At 42.7% G+C, this 19,290-nt stretch overlaps 1 protein-coding gene across 7 annotated transcripts in view; it reads right to left on the bottom strand.

Moving 5' to 3' along the window:
• USP6NL (USP6 N-terminal like) overlaps window positions 1-19,290 on the bottom strand; it is a 218,382-nt gene that overhangs the window by 58,507 nt on the left and 140,585 nt on the right. For all 7 annotated transcript variants that reach the window (XM_048836606.2, XM_048836611.2, XM_048836608.2 and 4 more), the window contains one exon: window positions 16,144-16,224. In XM_048836606.2, the coding sequence (XP_048692563.1) occupies window positions 16,144-16,224 (81 nt within the window). The remainder of the gene's footprint in view (window positions 1-16,143; window positions 16,225-19,290) is intronic.

Here is a 19,290-nt window from a genome sequence, read left to right as displayed (position 1 = left end):
CCCACTTACAAAACAAGTTGAATATCTGCATCAATCATTCCTGGAAACAATGCTTTTAAATGATGGTATTTCTTTGAATGCCACCTACAAAATAGTATCCTTTTGGAAATATGGTTAAGCAAGCACATGCACCTCACCCACAGCAGGTCTCAATAGCTGTGAGGTAAGCAGAAATCCCTCTGACCTTAACATAGCTAGTTTGGTTAGCAGTAGAAATATCACTAAAAGAGCAAACAATAGGCCAGTATTAAATCAAATAGTTCTGATGCTCCTATATCCAGGGCAATACATTTCTCATTCCCCTATGGAGCAAGCAGCATGTTACAGTGTTAATATACTTCAAGATATAAACCTGACCAATATGTGACTAACATAAAAATATCTTTGAATTTATATATTTTGAGTTTTTTTTAATAAATACACACACCCCATATACCCAAAGAGGAATATGTAGGCTATTGCAAATTTTAAAAAGTATATTTGGACAAATGGACTGGAGATTAAGAATGAATTGTTTCTATTTACTTTTCCATTTGCAGCATCTTATGTTGTACCCACCATTGGAGTACTTGTATACGAAAGATTTTGCTGTTATTATATCACAGAAAATCTAGACTGACTCTTACTGTGTACTGCATTTCTTCTCACCCATTATCCTAGTATATCATAACTGAAAGCATGAGACAGTACACAATATCAGCATAATTAAAAAACATAGATCTTTCTTCTGAAATTTCGTAACTGGTTTTGTAGTCATTTCATGCGGATAAAACATTGACTATAAACGAAACAAGAGGTAATTCAATAATAGATCTATTGGATTGTTTTTTAATTTAACATGCTTTGAAAGTCACAGTAGATCAAGTGACAAATTACTGCATACATAAAACATCTGTATGAATTATGATTGTAATCTAGGCAGCAATTTAAAAACAACTCTCCCACCACAAAGAGAGAGAATCTTAGTCTTATTTTCATTTCTGATTTTAACTCAAGTTTCCAGAGGTGAAAGGCTAGTAAACAAGCCACTGGGGTAAACTTTAGGCTATTTGGGCAACAGAAATCCCCATTTTAAAGATACATTTTCAAGTAGTTCAGATCTAAGCTTTAGGTTTAGGAATGTACTAGTGACACTAGGGGATTATTTAAATTTTTAAAATGCTTTCATTTTTAATAATCCAAGGACCAGAGGCCCATTCAAAAGTACAATGTGGAAAGCTAAAAAGCATGAAGAGTAGTGGCCAACTTAGAGCTTCTCAGAGATAGGGAAATTTATCACTCAATTGTCATCTCTACTATACAAGGCAGATGTACACAATCCTTCACCATTGCAAAAAGTATATGCACATCAAGCAGAAAGATTGCGATCCTCAAAAAGCTTGCTGTCTAAAGGCACAATCAGACACACTGGGGTTGTGTATAGATTTTAGCATATACATTTTGCTGCTATTATTCCATAACTTAAATTTCTACATTATTTTGTCAGTTTCATGCACGTTAAAAAAGGCCAGCAAATGCTTGGGTGAGAATTTTCATTTAAAAATTTTGGGTGAAATGTATTGCTTGTAAAAGGAATTGGATTGCCCATCTAGGAGGCTGCAATCCTTTGTTTATCCACAGAAAAGACATGGTGACAGCTGTATTGTAAGGCCTTGTCCACATTAGAAAGTTTTGCTGCTTTAACTATACTGGTATAAAGCACCTTTATATCAGCTGACTTAACTGCATCCACACTAGGGCTTTTACCAGTTTAACTATTTCAGTAAACAATCAGACCCCTAGCTTGTAAAACTTAAGTGTAGACCAGGCTTTACTCAACAAAGTCCCACCAGACGGGTTGCCACCCATCCAGTTTTCAGCTGGACAGTCCAGGTTTCAGCTTGTGTGTCCGGGTGCCATTTGACAAACCCTGATGCCCCCCCCCCCCTTTTTTTTTTAAATCTGTGGAAACTGCTTGCTGCCAATTTGAATTTAACCCGCTGAGAGAAAGTTCACCACCCTCATAAGGAGGGGGACAGAGCCTAGCCAATCATAGCCCGGTGCCCTGCCCATCCAGCCAATCACAGCACCCAGCTCTCCCTGCCCTGCCTACTCCCAACTGGGGAAAGTTCAGAAAGTTTCTCAGCCTGGAGTTTGGCAGGGTGTGGGAACTGGCAGGTGTGCAACAAATGGGGTGGGGAGACGTGCTCCCCCCCCTCCTCTCTCGGGTCGGCATGCTGCAAATGGGAAGCACCTTTTTCCTCTTCCTTCCACACACTCACTCTGTGTGCAAGTGGGTGGGACCTTCTTCTCTCTTAGGTACTGGTGGAAATAAGGGTAGTCTCTCTGCCAATCTGGGCATCTGTATAAATGTAGGGGGGAGTCCTCCCTTTCACCCCAGCTGTACATGCAAAAGGGGGAGTTCCCTTCCTCTGCTCTCCAGAATGGGTGTTCTAATGAAGCAAATCTCCCACTGTGTGTGTATGAAAATGGAGAAGTTCAAACAACTGTCTGTAAAGGATGTGTGGGCAGATGTACCTCAGAGGTAGCAACCCTACCGGGGGAGAGGAGCAAGTGATGGGGGCGGGGCTTCAGGGGAAACTCGTGAAGAAGGGGTGGGGCCTTGGGGAAGAGGCTGGTCAGGTTACCAGCCATTAGAAAGGTGGCAACCTCCCCTGCCCAGTCTGTCTCAGCCTTCATCTGCAGGGATAACTACCCATAAGTGAGAAAGTGATTAATTCTTCAGGGCCCATTTTCGGACACCAATTGTGGTACTTTTTGTTTGGAACTTTGGAATGATGCAGCTCTTTTCCAAATATCCATCCAACAGCCATCAGATAGTAACGACTTTCAGTAGCTATCAAACTAGTCTGGAATTGACCTAGTAATCAGTAAGTTAAAGGTCCTATCCTATTACCAGTCCCCTATATCATGCCATTCTCCTAATCAGGTGATAATTATTGCAATACAGGTGTACTTTAATAACTAGCATTTTTGACATTTCGTAACAATGTTGTTGCTTGTTTCTTCATCCATTTCCATCAATTATTCTCTTAATCAACAACCTATACACTGGAGAAAAATTTACTAACAGATCTATATTCTAAATAAACACATAGGGTTGGGAAAAGGAGGAGTGGGGAAAGGTCAGCAGGATACTGAGCATCTGCACTTAATGGACGCTCCATAATCTATACTTTGTGATACAAACTTCTTGCTGAAATAAAAACAAAACTGAATCATGGTATGGAATAACAGCCAAAGGCCTGAGCACTGCATTATTAAACAAAATACCCTTTGAAAATGAGTGACACTAAGGAAGGAGAGAGATTTGTTTTCAGGGTCTCAACAGAGTGGGCAACTCTACCACGCTATGTGCCCACTCAGGCTGAAACAACCAGCAACTAGGACAGCTCTCTGAAATCCTGACTTGAAGGTTGATGATAAAAGGGCTGACAGAACTTCTGTGAAAGCGAAGTTGGAAGAACAGTCAGCACAAATAACTTGAACAAGCAAGTGAAAGGTTCACAAAGCAGAACATCGTCCATTGAAAAAATATTAGGACCCAACAGGGCTATTCAAAGCTACAGGAAAATATTGATGTGAGCAAACATTTGTAATTGATTTGATCAGAAGTTTTGCAGTACTGGAGAGGCATGTAGACAACTTGCAGAATAATGCCACACCTCATTTTGGTCTTCCCTGCAGGCCCTACAAACTCAGATCCAATGACTTCACTCTCAGAACTATTGCTGAATTTAAACAGAGGCAGATCCTGTCATTATTGAGAGATGTTGCAAGATTCTGACTAGAAACAACAGAACGCTAGATTAAGGACTCCCATTGTCTGACAGGTTTCAGAGACAGAAAGAAGCTCAAAAGCTGCCAGAAACAAGATTGATATCTCCTTTGAAGGAAGAAAATCTTTCATGACATAGGCTCAATTACACAGGCAATAAGAAGGGAAAGGAATGTGAAAGATTTTTTTTTTTTTTAATAGGAGGGAAGAGACAGAGCCGAACCATATTCAGCAAAACCAGGAGCTATAAACAACAGAAAACCTCTCCTTTATGATAAGTCTTCAGCTACCACACTGTTAAAGAAAAGTCAAATGAAAAAGCAAATGGAATATTAGCATATTTAGTCTATCACCATTAAACTGTACATTGCTATTACCCTATATAGCAAATATACAGTTATATACCTGTGTTGGAAATAGCTGTTTTTGTATATTATCATATGACTTGCATGATCATAAACAGATTTTGTATTCTCTCTAGATTCAAAAACAAAACAAAATACACACACTAGAACTATTACAGTCCTCCAGAAATGGAGGAATTTTCACTAACCAAACTATAACAATATCTGATTTAAAAGAAATTATAGTGCTACGTTTACATATTTGTTTTTCTTGTAAGAGATGTTATTATATATTTCAGTTAACTGTTACTGTCTGAAAATATTTCTCCATAACAGCATAGCATTATGAAATTGGAACAGTGCCCTTAGCATTAAACATGATGAAAAAATTATCCAAGTATTACATATAAAAATGTAATCATTTTTTTTTTTTAAATGCAAGCTTCTACATCTGGCACTCTCTGGGGCTGAACCTCAGCTCGGGTAAATTGTCATAGCACTATTGATATAACTGAACTCAGATTTCAATGGAGCTATGACAATTTACACTAGCTGAGAATATGTCCCCCTCACTTTAAGAGAGAGAGAAAGTGGCTGTAGAATTGAATCCTTAAGTAGCTCTTTCCAACTCTGAAGTGAAAACACATGGCATGAATTAAAACGGAAAAGAAAAGTTTAAAAACGAACTCATTTTGATTTTGCAAGATGAGTATCTGTGATGATTTGGGGGATGTGTTTGTACAACTTAGGAATTCTGGTTGACATTATGAAGTTGTTCTTCTGAAACTGCTGTATCATGGAAAGCCCCTATGTATGTGTCTCCACCACTGCAGACAGGACCTGCAGCAGGTACACAAGACTGAGTACAACGGGGAGGACTTAACTTTAATAACTGTGTTTTGACTACACAATAGTTATGCTAAGGAGACTGCTGGAGTGGGAAACCAGCTCAGCCAAATTGATCTGCAGGGGGGCTGGGAGTTTGGAGAGTGGAAATTTCCCAAGTAGCACAAAGCTACAGACTAAAAGAAGGAGAATATAAAAGGATTCACAAGGGGAAGACTCAAAGGAGAGACATAGGACGTTTGAGCAGGAGAGGGGAAGGGGACTGACAGGCCATAGTCAGAGAGGAAGAGCTGTGGGGGAGAAGGCTCCATACTTCTGCACACAAACGATGCATTGCAACAGAAAAACACTGGATGACCTCAAAGGACTCTGACCCCAGGCCAAAGAATGGTCTGTATTAGTGAGGAAACTGAGGCAAGGAAATGCATGTAGGGCTCATTATATCTTTATAGGTCTGTATTTCTTGTGTGATAAGTAAAGAGCAATACTGTATTTGAAAGGTTTCAGAGTAACAGCCGTGTTAGTCTATATTCGCAAAAAGAAAAGGAGTACTCGTGGCACCTTAAAGACTAACCAATTTATTTGAGCATAAGCTTTCGTGAGGTACAGCTCACTTCATCAGATGCATCCGATGAAGTGAGCTGTAGCTCACGAAAGCTTATGCTCAAATAAATTGGTTAGTCTCTAAGGTGCCACGAGTACTCCTTTTCTTTTTACTGTATTTGAATTCTGTGCAAAGTTCTATGGGTTATGTGCTATACCTTACCACATGCCCCATGAGAAAGTTAACAGTAACCTAGAAGACTCATACTCTCTCCCAGAACTCCATCAAAGGTATGTTTGATCTACAGGGGAATTCTGAGAGCTCTGCACTGCTTTCAGGGACTATGCAGTGGGCCACAAGGTCTAAATTCTCAGGACAGGGTGCTCAATTGGGGACCTATGCACCCTGAGCTGGTGCCAAGACTGGGCTCTATTCAGACTCCAGAGGCTTAAAACATGAGCATCTGGATCTCCTCACAGCAATCTTGTAAGTGGCCACAAGGTGGGTGCTCAACAAGATCTGTTACAACAGCCAATTAGTCAATCTACCTGACTGTAAAATGCATACTACCTAATGAGACTTGCACACACACCCCAAAAATGTTCCCACATACTCTGTGGGCTACTGTGAAAATATCTGTGAAAAATAAAAAAACAAGACACTTCTCAAGCCATGTTGCAAGAGCAAGCTCACAAATCTAATTGGCTCAGGAAGGGAAATGAGGCAGCTATCAGAAAATCTAGCTGTTAAGAGTGAGAATCGTCATTTGGGCACCCAGAAGGCTGAGGGAGGCCACCAGCTGAAAAAGAATCAATCATGGCAAGGATAAGAATCAAATCCTGAGGTCCTAAAGGAATGTATTGCTATAATGGAGCTTTCACTAGTTATTTCATCTTTCATGGGTTTTGTAACAATAACAGGAGAGTGCAAGCATAAGAGCTCTGCACTATCTTATTCTGAAATCTCGGAGAGGGGAAAGTGATACTTTATTCAGGCTTTGAAGACTGAACATAAAGCAAGTGGAGATTTGACTATCACATCCTCTATGAATTCTAAAATAAACTTAGCTACCTTTTCTTGGCAGATTCTCCTTCCCTTCCCAACCTCCTCTCTCTGTGGATAGCTTCTCAACTAAAGCTAAAGGCAGACTGTGAAAGGCAGACATATAGCGTTGTCAATATTCGAATGGGAAGATAGTAAGTGGAATTTTATTTAATCTTTCCTGAAAATTGTGATCACATTAAGTCGGGAAAGCTTTAATATGAGTAGTGACTGATGGCTTGATGTACCTTGGCTTGTTACTGTAGAATACAATTAGGAAGTAAAAGCATAAACTAGAAGAACTGGTGTCAAGAACGATAGAAATTGAGGAACTTTGCCATTCAATAGACATCTTCTACATAAGAAGCTGCTCCTGGAAGAGAGTAGTATTTTATTTGGACAAGCAACAGACATGCAAAAGGGTAGTTTATGCAGCTTCAGGAGACCATTACAGTGTCTGAAAGTGCAACCTGTTCTTGAAGAGGTTTCTGAATAATTATTATTTTGGAACCAATGGGCTTCATTTTGAGATGCGGCTATTGAGTTACCTTTAAGATGGTTTCTATTAAGGCACTTTTGATTACCTTTAGGTCACCAGTTCAAATCTGACCAAGACTTGACATCTTAACCTTCAGATGGCTGTTTGGTCTCAGTCCAGTTACTAGTGGTCAGATGTTCATAATCCATTCAAACTAGCACCTTTGTAAGCTGCATCAGCAGAGAAGTTAAGGACTGAATGAACTCCCTTCCTCACTCCTACCTCTGCAACACAGGTTAGGAATATGGGCAACATAGTGAGATAAAACATGACTAAAGAAATTCAGTGTCCAGGACTTTGTCTTACATCTTTCATAACCTCTAAAATATTTCCTAAATCTGAAGTGGCAGATCTAGTTTCACCTAAAATTATTTCTCTCTTTTTCTCTGTCTCACACACGAATGCTTTCCCATTAACGCCAACTGAAAAATTAAGAAGGAAAGAATTAAGGAAGCAGTAGATAAGCAGCTTTACAAAAGAGAGGATTAAAGAAAACTGTACTTTGCAATTATGAATAAAAAAGTTTTTGAGGAATATAATCAAATAAATTCACTCTCATACACAGATACGACGTTTCTTGAAGGCAAAACCTTCTCAGTAATATATTATGAAAGGTCATTACAGAAGTCCTGCCCAACTACTTACACTAGTTGTTCTCGTGGTTGTTCTATCCTTATGGCCTGCTCCTCCTCTCTTTTTTCTGCATTCCTGGAATATCTCATTACTGCATTTTCCAAAACGGATTCACAACTACAATTACAGTCCACAACTCTGCAATAATATGGTGCTATTCTCTTTACGGTGCTTTATTAATATACTGATTTCAGGAGCAGTCCTCTCCCGAACTGCAGGGACGTGAGGTGGAATGGGACGCTCTAAGATAATGCCTGTAAGTTTTCTTTAGGTACAAGCTGCTTCTCTGGCTTTTGGACACCCAAAGAGAAGACAGAAAGAGAAAGACAGGAGTTGCTCCAGCAACTGTAGCACTGTTCCTTGCTGCCTTAAGAACGGCAGGGTTAAGGAGCTACCACATTCAGTGCCTGTCCCCCACTCACAATAACTGAAGCGCTAGCCACACACCCCTCCTCTTTATTAGAGCTTTTACCGAGAAGCAGCAACAGCTCTCTAATAAATAGTAAATAATAAACAATACTTTAATCTTACCATCTATGGCATATTTTGGGAAGCTGGAACTCTACTCAGTTTGTGCTCTGGATCATCCATGTTGTGTGTATGGGGAGAGGGTGGGAGAAGTACTCAATTCTTGTTTTAAGAGTCTCTGTGTGCTCAGTAGTGTTCAGATGATCAGGGTGGACGATGAGTTCCTAGCCTTTGGCAAATAAAGCCCCTTGCTGAATAAAGCTCTATTATCCCTGCCATTATTTATAGTGCTTTGTTCAATTAGTTGCCTTTAACGAGGTACTCCCCATTCTATTGGGAACAGTAAATGTCCATCTTAATGGCATGCACAAGTGGCCATTGTTTCAATCATACCCACTTATGCAATATGACACTTCAATAGCATCACCCATCACACCTGAGGTACAAATTTACTCAGTACAAGTACCTTCTCTATTGTCTTATTGGGAATTAGGAAGTGAGTGTTATTTAAAAAGCAAATTTCTGCCCACAAAATGCTGCTCAAGATGTATTATCCACAATCAGTACTACTCCTGATCCAGCTACATTTACACTGATAATAAAAAAAGAAGATGGGGACACAGACAAAAACATAATCATCAGCCAATCTCTTGCACTTAGTCTGCAAAGTAACAATTAACTTTATTCAAAACTCAAAAATTGAGTTTCATACTTGAAAAAAATACCTCACTTATTTTTGTTGCTAGTAACACTTTAGGTTAACTTTTTTCTTTCAATGTAATTTATTAATGTGCTCTGTATTATTTTAGATACATATAAAATTAATACGTTACTAATAATTCACATAAAACCAAAACACACCACATACACACACCCCACTCATCTGAGCAGGAGTGCTACTTGTGTGCCCCAGGCACCAGAATCGCACACACATACATCTCTCTCAAATGAAACTCAGGAAATAAAATGGCCCTGTGGATTTTTAAAGGGACACTATCAACCTGAAACATTATCAGTTTTAAAACAAACATGCACATGAGTTGTTAATGGTTTCAGCTGCAACAGAGTCCAATTGTGGTTTTACAATCACATTTTCCTATTTTTAAAACTGTTGTATGCAAGACCCACAAATGACAGAAGAACGTCTATAGCAGAACAAAAAGAAAAGGAGGACTTGTGGCACCTTAGAGACTAACAAATTTATTTGAGCATAAGCTTTCGTGAGCTACACTGAGCTCTTTTTCTTTTTGCGGATACAGACTAAGACGGCTGCTACTCTGAAACCTGTCATATGGCAGAACAGTGAAGCTAACTGTGCATGAAGGTCTGTCAAACGTCCAAAGGGTGCGTCTTCACAATCCAGTAAACTCGAGTTTTATAACTCAAGTGTTACCTCTAACGCCACTTCAGTCCACATACAAAAATCTCTAGCTCAAGTTAAGTGGTGCTTAAAGCTGGAGCTAGCTGACCCATGAGGCGGGGCAGTTTGCAAAGAAGACAAGCCCAAAGTAGAACTGGAATATAGTGAGAAATACTCTTATCTAATCTTAGGTAACAGCAGGTAAAAACTGCAGACTGAAAGAACAGAAAAGGTGTGGCGCATGGACATGAAATTGAGAGCTGCCCTGACGGTGGAGAAGCAGGTGGCTATTGCAATCTGGCAACTTCAGACAGCTACCGATTGGTCGCTAATCAGTTTGGAGTGCGGAAGTCAACCGTTGGAATTGTATTGATGCAAGTTCGCAGGGCCATTAATTGCATCCTGCTCAGAAGAACCGTGACTCTGGGTAACATGCATGACATTGTGGATGGCTTTGCACAGATGGCTTTCCCTAACTGCGGATGGGCAATAGATGGGACACATATTCCAATTCTGGCACCAGCCCACCTTCCCTCCGAGTACGTTAATTGGAAGGGGTATTTCTCTATGCTTCTCCAGGCGCTTGTGGATCACCATAGGCATTTCATTGACATTAACGCAGGCTGCCCTGGAAAGGTACATGACGCACGCATCTTTGGGAACACTGGCCTGTTCAGGAAGCTGCAAGCTGGGACTTTCTTCCCAGACCAGAAGATCACCATAAGGGAAGTTGAAATGCCCATTGTGATCCTTGGGAGACCCCGCTTACCCTTTAATACTGTGGCTCATGAAACCCTACACAGGGAGCCTTGACAGCAGCAAGGAGAAGTTCAATAACAGATTGAGTCGGTGCAGAATGACTGTGGAGTGTGCTTTTGGCTGTTTAAAGGGCCGCTGGCACTGTCTGTATGGGAAGCTGGACCTGGTCAACGACAACATCCCCATGGTTATATCCACGTAGTGTACCCTCCATAACATTTGTGAGGGGAAGGATGAAAGATTCACTCAGGCATGGAACTCAGAGGTTCAACACTTGAGGGCTGAATTTGAACAGCCAGAGAGCAGGGCTGCAAGGATTAGGGATGCCTTGAGGGAGCAATTTGAGGCTGAAAGCCACCAGTAATGTTTGGTGCCCTGCACAGGAATGAAGAGCGGTGGTTCCAATGTAAGTAGGAATCTGTGTTTGCTACATGGACTTGCAGTGCCTGTTGCTTTCCTGTGCTACGGAATCTTTTACTTAATGCAATAATAAAGAATGTTTTCAAAGCCAAAAAAATCCAAATATTGAAAAGAAAATCCATTTATTGAAAAGAAACACAACTGCTTGGGAAACAGAAAGGGCAAGAGGGTGGGGTGGGGTGGGGAACGGTTCAATCACAGATTTGCGTATGTCCGGTTATCATACCCAGCCTTCCTGTCTAGAGAGCTGTGCAATGAGTGCTGCATTTCAAAGGCTGGCTAAAATGCATGATGATGGGGGTTGAGTGCAGTGGGTAAGGGTCGTAGTTTGCAGGACTGGGTGATGAAGCTACAGGCGTTGGAGGCAGCTGGTGGCGATAAGAACCCAGATATGGGGGAGAGAGGGTTGGAGGCGACATGGGGGCACAGGGGAAGGAGTTCTGGGACAAGGGCTGCAGGGTGGGTGGGCGTGGTAGTGCTCCGCCTGCATTGCTAGGAGCGCCTGTATTGAGTCCGCTTGGCGCTCCACAATGCTTAGCAACCGCTCCGTGCTTTGGTGCCGGCGATCCGCATTCTGCTGGCGGACCCTCCTTTCGCTCTCCCGCCACTCCTGCGCCTTTTGATTTTCATTAAAAAGCTGCATCACTTCATGCAGCAGGTCCTCTTTGCCTCTACGTGGCTGCTTCCTAATTCTTTGCAGTCTTTTGGCCGATGATAACCAGGATGGCTGAGATCTCAAGGTTGAAAAAATCTGTAAAGCCAAAATGCAACACTTAACAAAGGCAGCATTGTTCACACCAGACAGAGCAATGATTCCCCCGTACCTAAAGACAAGCACAGTCTACACAATAGCAGAATTGCCCATCCCAAAATGAGTGCACATAACCCATAGGACCCCCAAAATGGTAAGTAAGCACAGGGGCAAGGGGGACTGGTTGTTTCACGGACATACTGTCCTCTAGGATTCTGTGCCTTGGGGAGAGCTAACAGCTGTAGGGGGCCCCTGTACTGAACACTGTCCCCACATTTTCCACAAGAGTTCATTCTGGAAGATATCTCGCTGCTGAGGGTGACCTGGGAAGCAAGGGAGGGTCTTCTACTACAATGCAGCTTCTGCCCTGGCCCATATGCAGTTTGCCTGTATGCAGAAATGGTCCCCTTGTCCCTCACGGAACAGTGGCACGGACATGTTAGCCTGACTGGGACAAGGAGCAGAGTAGTTCTGCCAAGGAACCTGCGCAAGCGCATTGCCCAGCTCCTGCATGAGACCTTTGAAGAGATCACTGAGGCCAATTACCGCAATGTGAGAGCACATCAACGCCCTATTCCGCATCTAGGCATGCATGCAGCCCTAACCCTCCTCGCCCCAAGAGCCTGCACCAAACAACTTCCTTCCCAAAATAAAAGCCGCTTACCGGGCACCTCCCCTGGTGTTTGTCCTTCCCCAAGCACTGTCTGCTGCGACTGGCTACCTTCCTCCTGGCTTGAGAGCAGCTCCTGGCTGCATGCATTTAGGGATGCCGGGCCGTCTCCCGCCTCCTCAGCACCCTCGCTCCCGCCTTCCTCCTCCTCCTCCCTTGTTGAACTGGGCTCTGAAGTGTCCATGGTGGTACTCGGAGTGGAGGTGGGGTTGCCCCCACGTACTGCATCCAGCTCTTTGTAGAAACAGCAGGTCGCAGGAGCGGAGGACTGGAGCGGCACTTTGCCTTGCGGGCTTTGCGGTAGGCATTCCACAGCTCCTTCACTTTAACTCTGCTCTGCAGTGTGTCCCAGTTATGGCCCCTTTCCATCATGTCCCTTGATATCTGCCCAAAGGTATCGTAATTCCTACGGTTGGAGCGCAGCTGGGACTGGACAGCTTCCTCCCCCGAAACACTGATGAGGTCCAGCACCTCACCACTGCTCCATACTGGTGATCACCTGGCACATGGAGGCATGGTCACCTGGAAAGATTCGCTGAGAGCACCCCATGCCTTCCTGAGCAAACAGGAAGGGGATTTTCAAAATTCCCAGATAATTTAAAGGGTGGGTCCAACGGTTGGTCACCTGAGGGCAGGACAGTTGAGTTCAAAGTGATGACCAGAGTGGCTAGAACAGGCATTGTGGGACGCTTCTGGAGGCCGATCAGAGCGCATTAATTGACCAGGGCGTCCACACTGACGCCACGGCGCTCCAGTTGGGGCGCATCAAGCATTATGCTTCCTGTAGAGGTGGAGTACCAGAAGCACTCCAGCCGCGGAGTCCGGGCGCTCTATGTGCCTTGTCAGTGTGGACATGTCGTGAGTTAGGGTGCCCGAAGCTGCTTTAATGTGCTCCAACTCGCAAGTGAAGCCATGGCCTAAGATTCCCAGTCTGAACCGGCAAAGGTGTTTCTTACAGAAGACACCATCTCTCTCACACAACTGGCCCCTATATCACTTAAAGCTACTGTTGCTATAGTTACAGTCTAGTACTTTTAAACTATGTATCAAAATAAACAGTTTTGTAAAACCTGCCATAATGGGCAATTTGTGTGTTGCCCTTTACAGAAATATTTATGGGTATTTTTAAAAGACATTTGCAGGAAGGGAGGGCAGAAGTCTATCGCAGGTAACCAGTACCTCTTCCATCTCCTTCCAAAGAGGGCGATAGGACAGCAAGCACACATTACTTAGCACTTAACTGTGTAAACATCATTATGCCCATCTTACAGATGGGAAGTGGTACTAGGAAAAATGAAGAGCTAGATATGTCTATGCAGCAGCTGGGAGGGTGCTTCTCAGAGCAGGTAGACAGACACTTGCTAGCTCTGCTTGAGTTAGTATTCTAAAAATAGTAGTGTGGCCACACCAGCACAAGCAGCAGCTCAGGCTAGACACCTGAGTACAATCCTGCACCCAACCCCCTGGGTACACACTCAGGTGGCTAGCCTGACCCGCCATCCTTGCTGCTGTGGCCACACTGCAATGTTTAGCACACTAGCTCAAGCAGAGGTAGCAAGTGTCTGTCCACCCATGCTGTGAAGTGCCCTCCCAACTGCTGTGTAGAGATATATTACGAGAGTTCACTCTCAGCCCACTTTAGGGTTACCATATTTTAGTTTCCCAAGAAGAGGACACAGCCAGAAGGGGGGAGGAGCTGGAGAGGGGTACAGCTGGGGATACCTGCAGCAGGGATACTCACTGGAGGTGGGAACAGTGTTGCTCCATCACAGTGGCAGGGCGACTGGTGTAAGCCCAGGATGCAGCAACAGCCGCCAGTCAGTGCCTCCCTGCGGGACTCCCTCCCCAGAGTTGGGGCCTGGCTGGGTGGGATCCAGCAGTTGTGGCTTGCAGGAGAATGGACCAATCAGGTAGAGATGCAGGGGAGGGACCAATCGGGGCTTTTTCTGAGCTGCAGTTTGTCTGCGCTGCAAAAAGCTGGGACATTGACTGTTATTTGAAAAATCTGCCTGGACAGAGAAAGGAAATTCAAAAAGGAGGCTACGTCCGGGAAACCCTTGAAGTATGTAACCCTAGAAAGGGTAGAGTACGTTCACCGCTCCAGCTTCAGGAAGAAACTCTGATTCAGAGAGTAACAATTCCTTCCTTCCTTCATTCCCCCTTTCTCCAGCAGGTTGTAACTTGCTGTAGCAAGGGAAACGTGTAGGTTGCTTCTCCCCAGCAACACCAGCCCTATTCAGCTTGCTATTGCCTGGAGGGACACAGCTGGGCTTCTCACCCACTTCTGGCCTTTTTCTAGCCCCTCCTCACCAATTCACTCACAGTAAAGGAGGATGAGAATGCAAGGGCTGTGCGCTGCAGGAGACAGAGAACAAAGATCCAAGTAGATCTTACACGGCCTCATGGAGGCTACAGGGCCTAATTCCCCTATTTGGCTGTGCAAGACATGGACAACACCTAACCCTAAGTGAACTGCCCAAGACAGAGCTAGAAAAAAGTCCAGGTTTCCTGACTCTCAGTCTAGTACCCTAGCATTACACAACTGTCTCTCCACATGAGGAAGCCATTACACACAGAAGTACAGCTATTACACATGTAGATGTAGTCTATTTTCATTTGTTGTCAAAAAACTCTCTTGTGGTCATTAAAAATCCCACAGCCATTTTCAAGACAGTTAGTGATGTTAACCTCTGGCTGAATCCTGAGTTAAATACCAAATGGCTAATTATACCTACTTAAAATTTCCCTGTAATTTCAGTTGAACAAGATTTTTCTTCACCTTTTGTCCTGACCTGTTGTGTGGCATTAATGTGCACTTTTAAATAGCTACTGGCAGTATTTCAGGGATGACCCCCTGTCAAATTCAGTAAAACCAGTGCACCAACATGTAAGCATCACCCTCCTAAGAGAGAGATCATTTCCACCACAGAGAGGATCCACCTGTATGAAGGGCACTTTGCATTTTTTGCTTAGTCACATGAAATCAACACAAGGAAAATGTAACTAAATAAGTTGTACTTAAGGTTTAGGTTTTAATTATTTGTTCTGTATGTTAAAGCTTACTCTAGGAAACCACTTCCAAGAGAATCTTTAAAGCATCCTTTAAAGCTACTTTAAAGCATCCTCATGGTGTCTGGTTTGTTCAACATGTAGTTAGATATCACAATTTATGACTGGTCAAACTCCCTGGCAGGAACCCAAGACAACATTCAGTATACAAGTAGCAGAGGCTCTCTTTGCCCATCTACCAAACCTGTGGCTGCAAAAGGAGGCTGTTTCTCTACATAGCTACCTGCTTAATATCACACAAAGAATTTTAAAAGGATTCAAAATGAAGAGCCAGCAGATTCCCTGATGAGTATACACCACCTGCATATCAGTTTGATTAAAAATTTCAGCATTAAACACTACAATAATGTTCAGCATACAAACGGGCACAAAGTCAAATAATAAATTTAAGATTCAGATCCAAATTTTTCCAGAGTTCTCATGTTCTGATCTGGACTTTTGGATTGGGCCTCTCTCTGCTTAACTTTATAAAAGCTTTTGTTTCTGCTTTTAAACTATTTTCAAATATAAATTGTGTGCTGACTATTCCTCCTGAAGACTAGTAGTTTACTCTCTATTTACCTGCTTGTCTTGTGATGTACAGTTCCCCTTCTACCACAGATATTATGCAGCATGCATGCTAACAGTGTGTACTCCCTGGCCGTGCATGTCCCAATTCCACTCCACAATTATAATGCAATACAAGAATTTACATGCAATGGCAGTTCTGAATATGCCATGTGGCCCCCCAAAATGCTGTCCTTCAAAACTCCTGTATTTGAACACCAGTTTCTTCGTTAATTTATTACATTGTTGCACCATGCAATCATAAAAACAGCTTTTCATTTTTATTTTTAAATGTATTTTTCTGAAATGAGGTATGAATTATCACTATACTGCTACATTCAATAGAGGAAACTGACCAAAAACATGAATAACTTACCTTTTCGCTGTTCTTGTATTTTTCCCAGCTTTTCAGCATTTTTAGCCATTTTGTAGTTCTTTCAATTTCAAGGTGCTTTTGCTGAAATAAAATGACAATTAATAATTTCAGACCTAGTTTTTTCCAAAATATCTACTTTAGAGTCTTCTAAGAGTATTAGAAACAAGTTTAACCAAGATATTTTCCTCTGCAGGAGCATTTAACGTCAAGAATTATAGTGGCACCAGTGGCATCACCTTTGCTAAATTAGTCTCCCTTGGAAAAAGCCATTTCTTTGCATACGAGCTGTCAGCCTGGATGTGCTTTTATTTATTTATTTATATAAGGGCTGTCAATTAATCACCATTAACTCAAGCAATTAACTCAAAATAAATTAACTCGATTAAAAAAATTAAGCACAATTAATTGCTGTTTTAATTGTACTATTACACAATAATAGAATACCAATTGAGATTTTTTATAAATATTTTTTGGATATTTTTCTACATTTTCAAATATATTCATTTCAATTACAACACAGAAAACAAAGGTTTCAGAGTAGCAGCCGTGTTAGTCTGTATCCGCAAAAAGAACAGGAGGATTTGTAACACCTTAGAGACTAACAAGTTTATTTGAGCATAAGCTATCGTGAGCTACACCTTACTTCATCGCATGCATGCAGTGGAAAATACAGTGGGGAGATTTATATACACAGAGAACATGAAACAATGGGTGTTACCATACACACTGTAACCAGAGTGATCAGGTAAGGTGAGCTATTACCAGCAAGAGAGCGGGGGAGGGGATGTGTGAACCTTTTGTAGTGATAATTAAGGTGGGCCATTTCCAGCAGTTAGCAAGAACGTGGGGGGGGGGGGGGGGGAAGAAACATGGGGAAATAGTTTTACTTTGTGTAATGACACATCCACTCCCAGTCTTTATTCAAGCCTAAGTTAATTGTATCCAGTTTGCAAATTAATTCCAATTCAGCAGTCTCTCATTGGAGTCTGGTTTTGAAGTTTTTTTGTTGAAGAATTGCCACTTTTAGGTCTGTAATCAAGTGACCAAAGAGACTGAAGTGTTCTCCAACTGGTTTTTGAATGTTATAATTCTTGATGTCTGATTTGTGTCCATTTATTCTTTTACGTTGAGACTGTCCAGTTTGACCAATGTACATGGCAGAGGGGCATTGCTGGCACATGATGGCATATATCACATTGGTAGATGTGCAGGTGAACGAGCCTCTGATATTGTGGCTGATGTGATTAGGCCCTGTGATGGTGTCCCCTGAATAGATATGTGGCACAGTTGGCAACGGGCTTTGTTGCAAGGATAGGTTCCTGGGTTAGTGGTTTTGTTGTGTGGTTGCTGGTGAGTATTTGCTTTAGGTTGGGGAGCTGTCTGCAAGCAAGGACTGGCCTGTCTCCCAAGATCTGTGAGAGTGATGGGGCGTTCTTCAGGATAGGTTGTAGATCCTTGATGTGCTGGAGAGGTTTTAGTTGGGGGCTGAAGGTGATGGCTAGTGGCATTCTGTTATTTTCTTTGTTGGGCCTGTCCTGTAGTAGGTAACTTCTGGGTACTCTTCTGGCTCTGTCAATCTGGTTCTTCACTTCACTAGGTGGGTATTATAGTTGTAAGAAGGCTTGATAGAGATCTTGTAGGTGTTTGTCTCTGTCTGAGGGGTTGGAGCAAATGTGGTTGTATTGTAGAGCTTGGCTGTAGACAATGGATCGTATGGTTTGGTCTGGATGAAAGTTGGAGGCATGTAGGTAGGCATAGCGGTCAGCAGGTTTCCAGTATAGGGTGGTGTTTATGTGACCATTGCTTATTAGCACCGTAGTGTCCAGGAAGTGGATCTCCTGTGTGGACTGGTCCAGGCTGAGGTTGATGGTGGGATGGAAATTGTTGAAATCATGGTGAAATTCCTCAAGGGCTTCTTTTCCATGGGTCCAGATGATGAAGATGTCATCAATGTAGCGCGAGTAGGGGCATTAGGGGACGAGAGCTGAGAAAGCATTGTTCTAAGTCAGCCACAAAAATGTTGGCATACTGTGGGGCCATGCGGGTACCCATAGCCATATATTCTATTTAAATGAGCAGGAGAAGGAATTTTTAAAAAAAATCTAATCTAACTCCTCTCCCGTATCTACACTACATACCTTGCAGCGGCACATCTGTGCTGCTGTAGTGTGTCCTGTGTAGCCGCTCTTTGCCAACAGGAGAGAGCTCTTCTGCTGGCAAAAAAAAACCCCACCCCCAACAAGCAGCACTGGCTTTGTCAGCAGGACAACAAAGTCTCCCACCAACAAAGTGCTGTCCACACTGGCGCTTTTCGTCGGTAAAACTTTTTTCAGTCAGGAACGACCTGACCAACAAAAGTTTTACCAACAAAAGTGTGGTGTAGATATAGCCTAACTCAGTGTAACTGCTAAATACAAGGTGAAACAGATTGTTTAGCATAAGTAGTTAACACACATTCCAAGGGACCATTCAAGGTGAAGTTATGAATTTAAGCTCCCAGGCTTTGCTAGACACTAAAAATCATGGTCTGAATAGACACACTGGATTATGGATTATTACAACAATCTGTAACCCACTACCAAACCCCACCCCAGCTGCTTTTTCCCCCCTCCATTCCTTTCTTCCCTATGACTGGAGGGGTGTTAATGAGCCACTTAAGCTTGAATGGTCCCTCGAAATGTATGTTAGCCACTTCTGCTAAACAATCTGTTCCACCTTGTTTATAGCAGTGACACACTGAGGCTATGTCTACTCTAGAGCCCATACAGTGCCACAGCTGTACTGATGTCTAGGGTGACAGGAGAGAGCTCTCCTATCGGCATAATTAAACCATGCCCAATGAATGGCAGGAGCTATGTCAGCTGGCAGTTACACACTGGCACTTCTGTCGGTGTAACTTATGTCGCTCAAGGGTATTTTTTTTTTCAAGCCCCTGAGCAACATCAGTTTTACCTACTGAAGTGCTAATGTAGACATAGCCTGAACTAGTTTCTCAGACCGGAAGAAAGCTTGTGTAGCTCGAAAGCTTGTGTCTCTCACCAACAAAAGTTGGTCCAAGCCTGAACTAGCAGAAATAGGGCTGAGGCCAGGCCTAAACTACAGACCTATACCGGTATAATCACATCACTCATGGGTGTGAAAAATCCA

Source organism: Caretta caretta, chromosome 1 (assembly GCF_965140235.1).
Source record: "Caretta caretta isolate rCarCar2 chromosome 1, rCarCar1.hap1, whole genome shotgun sequence".
Lineage (NCBI taxonomy): Eukaryota > Metazoa > Chordata > Testudines > Cheloniidae > Caretta > Caretta caretta.
This window is presented reverse-complemented; position numbering and strand designations above follow the sequence as displayed.